General features: G+C 37.4%; 1 protein-coding gene across 1 annotated transcript; it reads right to left on the reverse strand.

The window, feature by feature from the left end:
• Window positions 1-216: 216 nt before the first annotated feature.
• On the reverse strand, window positions 217-984 carry LOC137809114 (uncharacterized mitochondrial protein AtMg00810-like). The gene has a single exon (XM_068610255.1). It carries the CDS (start codon window positions 982-984, stop codon window positions 217-219), a length of 768 nt encoding a protein of 255 aa, XP_068466356.1.
• Window positions 985-4,546: the final 3,562 nt, after the last annotated feature.

Consider the following 4,546-nt stretch of genomic DNA (forward strand, 5'->3'; position numbering starts at 1 on the left):
AGCATACAAACAACATTGAAACTAAACCAAACTAGAATAATTCTCCCCCTATTTGTCTTCACAAATAGAATAATAGGAGAGATAAAAACAGAATTAAGAAAGAGTTCGAGAATCAATAATACCCAACACATTTCTTAAGAGAAAAAACCTATCCTTTGGCAAAGGCTTAGTGAATATGTCTGGCAGTTTCTTTGCTTTTTCAATGAATTTCACATCTCAATCTCCATTACTGACATGATCCCCTATGAAGTGATGACGAATCTCTATGTGCTTAGTTATGGAGTGTTGAATATGATTTTTGGTAAGATTTATAGCACTTGTATTGTCACACAGCAAATGCACCTTGCTAACTTTCAACCTAAAATCTTCTAGTTGTTGTTTAATCCAAAAAGTTTGTGCACAACAACTTCCAACAACAATGTATTCGGCTTCAGCAGTTGAAAGGACTACACAAGCTTGCTTTTTGCTATGCCAAGATATGAGACTTGAGCCAAGAAGATGACAAGTCCCACCTGTGATTTTTCTATCCAATTTGCATCCTACAAAATAAGAATCAAAATATCCAACTAAATGCATAGGAGAATGAGAAGGATGCCATAATGCAATTGATGTTGTCCCCTTTAGATACTTCAGCATTCTCTTGGAAGCTTTAAAATGAGACTCATTTGAACTAGATTGATATTGTGCACAAAGACAAACTGCAAACATGATACTCGACCTACTTACAGTGAGATAAAGCAAAGATCCAATCCATACCCTGTATTTGGTTTGATCCACTAATGTTCCAGCCAAATCACCATCCATGTAGTAGTTTGTGGACATTGGTGTGGATGCCTCTTTGCAGTTTTCCATCTCAAATTTCTTGAGAATCTCCTTGCAATACTTGTTTTGGTTAAGGAAGATACCATCCTTTGATTGTTTGACCTGCAAACCCAGGAAGAAGGATAATTCCCCCATCATGGACATTTCAAACTCCCACTGCATTGTTGTCACAAATTCTTCACAAACACAATCATTAGTGGCACCAAATATGATATCATCCACATATATTTGAACTAAGATGATAGATTTTGATTTCTTAATGAAAGGATTCTTATCAATTTTCCCTCTCTCATAGTTATGAGATAAGAGAAAATTGCTAAGTTTCTCATACCACTGTCTAGGAGATTGTTTGAGCCCATACAAGGCCTTTTTCAGCTTATAAACATGATTGTGATGTAGATGACCCTCAAAGCCGGGTGGTTGAGAAATATACACCTCCTCATTGATGAACCCATTTTAGAAGGCACTCTTCACATCCATTTGAAATAGCTTGAAGCCACTCATGCAGGCAAAGGCAAGCAGGAGTCTCATAGCTTCCAATCTAGCCACTGGTGCGAAGTTTTCATCATAATCTATGCCTTCCTCCTAGTTGTAGCCTTTGGCAACCAATCTAGCCTTATTCCTTGTTATCACCCCTGTTTCATCAATTTTATTTCTATATATCCATTTGGTTCCAATCACATTCATGCTGTCAAATTGAGGAATCAGAGTCCACACTTCATTTATGGTGAATTGGTTTAGCTCATCTTGCATGGCAACAATCCAACTTTCATCCTTTAGTGCTTCACCTACAGATTTTGGTTCAATTTGAGACAAAAATGCCATATGTTTACGGAAACTAGACACAAAGGTTCTAGTAGAACATCCCTTTTGAATTTGTCCTATGATATTTTCCACTAAGAGATCCCTAAGAATCTTCCATTCTTTAGGAAGATTACTTTGTTGCAGAATTTCAACCGGTTGATTCGCAGATTCAATCGATTGTTTTTCTGAGCAGGATTCCAGCTTCTTAATGGAGATGTTCTGTTCATCATCTTCTGCAAGATTCTTCCTGGATTCTTGTGCTACATGATTAGACTTATAAAAAAAATATGTATAAATTCTTCTATAGTCATAAGCCTTTTATTATATACCCTATAAGCATGGCTAAATAAAGAATAACCAAGAAATATACCAACATCTGCTTTCTCATCAAACTTCCCAAGTCTTTCTTTACCATTGTTGAGGACGTAGCACTTGCATCCAAACACCTTCAGATGCCCAATATTAGGTTTCCTTCCATTGAACAATTCATATGGAGTCTTTTTTAAGATTGGTCTTATGAGAACCCTTTTCATCACATAGCATGTAGTGCTGAAAACATCTGCCCGGAAGTACTTTGGAAAGGAGGATTCACTCTACATGGTTCTTGAAAGCTCTTCAAGAGACCTATTCTTCCTCTCCACAACTCCATTCTGCCAAGGAGTTCTAGGAGCAGAGAAATTATGGAAGATTCCAAGCTTTTCACAGTATGAACTGAACTTTTCATTTTGGAATTCCCCACCATCATCACTGCGGATAGTACATATGTTGTTGTAGCTGGTGTTTACAGCCTCTTAGCAAGCTTTTTCAAGGCAGCAAAAACATCACTCTTTGATTCTAAAAATAGTGTCCAGGTGAACTTAGAAAAGTCATCAACAATAACAAGAGCATAGTAATTCCCACTAAGACTCATAGTTCTTGAAGGACCAAATAAATCCATGTGGAGCAGCTCAAGGGATTTTAAAATGAAAACCACATTTTTCAGCTTAAAAGAATGTTTAATTTGTTTCCCCTTTTGACAAGCTTCACATATATGGTCTTTTTCAAACTTGAGCTTGAGTAATCCAATCACAAGATCTTTAGATATAAGCTTATTCAAATGATGCATGTGAATATGAGTTATTCTTCTATGCCATAACCATGATTCCTCATGTTTGGTTAGAAGACAACCAATGGATGTAGGATGTGAGATATCAAGATGATAAATGTTGTTGACCCTTTTACCAATCAACAATACTTACTGTGAATTTGGTAAACGTATCTCACAAGTGCTGGATTTGAAGGTTACTTGATAACCTTTATCACACAGCTGACTAATGCCAAGTAGACCATGCTTCAAGCCTTCTACATATAGAACATCATGAATAAGGAAGTTGCTCTTGTCACCAATGGTGCCTCTCCCAAGAATCTTCCCTTTATTGTTGGGTCCATAGGTCACATGCCCTTTTTGCTTAAGGATAAGGTTGACAAACTTGGATTTCACCCTTGTCTTATGCTTAAAGCACCCACTGTCCAGGTACCACATATGCTGATTTTCTATCAAGGGATCCTGCATAAGACAAAATCAAGTACCAAGATTTGGTCCCCTTACAAATTTGGGTCCATGAGCATCAATTGGATCCTTTGAACCCTTAGGATTCTTGGGAATCCACTTCATAACACCTTTAGGAGCAGACAATTTCCTAATTTTACAGTACCTAACATAATGACCTCTTTTCATGCAGTAAAAACATGTAACAACCAGTTGTTTTGATTTTTCAATCGGTTATTTTTCTATTACAATGGAGTAAGGCTTTGAAAATCCATTTTTCTTACTCTGTGGATAGAAACCCAAACCAGATTTTAAAAAACACATTTTTGAGATGCTAGAACAGTCTCAAAGTTTGATTTTTCTTTTGAAAGCTTATTTACAGTTTTTCACAAGGTAGTTAACCTTCTTTTCAAGAGATTCACAATTTTCACAAAAACTAGAGTTGCACTTGCAAGAAGAATTTTTTATAAATCAATTCTAGATTTTCAAAATCAATTTTCGAATTTTCCAGCTCTTCTTCCGGTGCCTTACCTGTATTTTCCAACCAATTATTTAAACCTTTCAAACGGTTGTTCTTCTTGCTAACATACCTGTCATTGGTGTGACTTTTGTTGTTGTTCTTCTTTAAGAACTTGCTGAATTTCTTTGACAACAAGCTAAGACTCTCTTCTTCACTGTCATCACCTGAATGTTGACAACTTCTGTTCCCAACAGCCTTCAATGCAATTGTCCTCACATAAACCCTCATTCTCTTGAACATTTAGCATGTTCATCTCTAACTCGTGCTCTCTCAACTTTCCAAATAATGGTCATGGAGGTTAGATCCTTTGATTCAGATATGGCTGTAACCTTGGGTTGCCATGATCTATCAAGACACTTGAGAATTTTGATATTTATCTCCTCTTTATCAAATGTTTTTCCAAGACTCAAAAGATGATTTACAATGTGAGTAAACCGTTTTTGCACTTCTACAATTGTCATAACAAATTAAACTGCAGAGTGCCTGTACTCGGGTGGTCGTATCGACACCGAGCTAGGTCGTCTTACCTGACACTAGATAACCAATTTATACACAGGGCGCCTATACTCGGATGACTCTATACACTCCGGACTAGGACGTCTTAACATGCCTTATTGTTTACCAATGCAGTGTGCCTACTCGGCTAATCGAGTTACGTCTTACCATGCCTTATTGATTGCCAATGCAGTGCGCCTACTCGGCTGACTGAGTTACGTCTTACTATGCCTTATTGCTTGCCAATGCAGTGCGTTTACTCGGCTGATCGAGTTATGTCTTACCGTGCCTTATTGCTTGCCAATGCAGTACGTCTACTCGACTGACCGAGTTACATCTTACTTTGCCTTATTGCTTCCCAATGCAGTGTGTCTACT

The sequence above is a fragment of the Phaseolus vulgaris genome, chromosome 2 (assembly GCF_000499845.2).
Source record: "Phaseolus vulgaris cultivar G19833 chromosome 2, P. vulgaris v2.0, whole genome shotgun sequence".
NCBI lineage: Eukaryota > Viridiplantae > Streptophyta > Magnoliopsida > Fabales > Fabaceae > Phaseolus > Phaseolus vulgaris.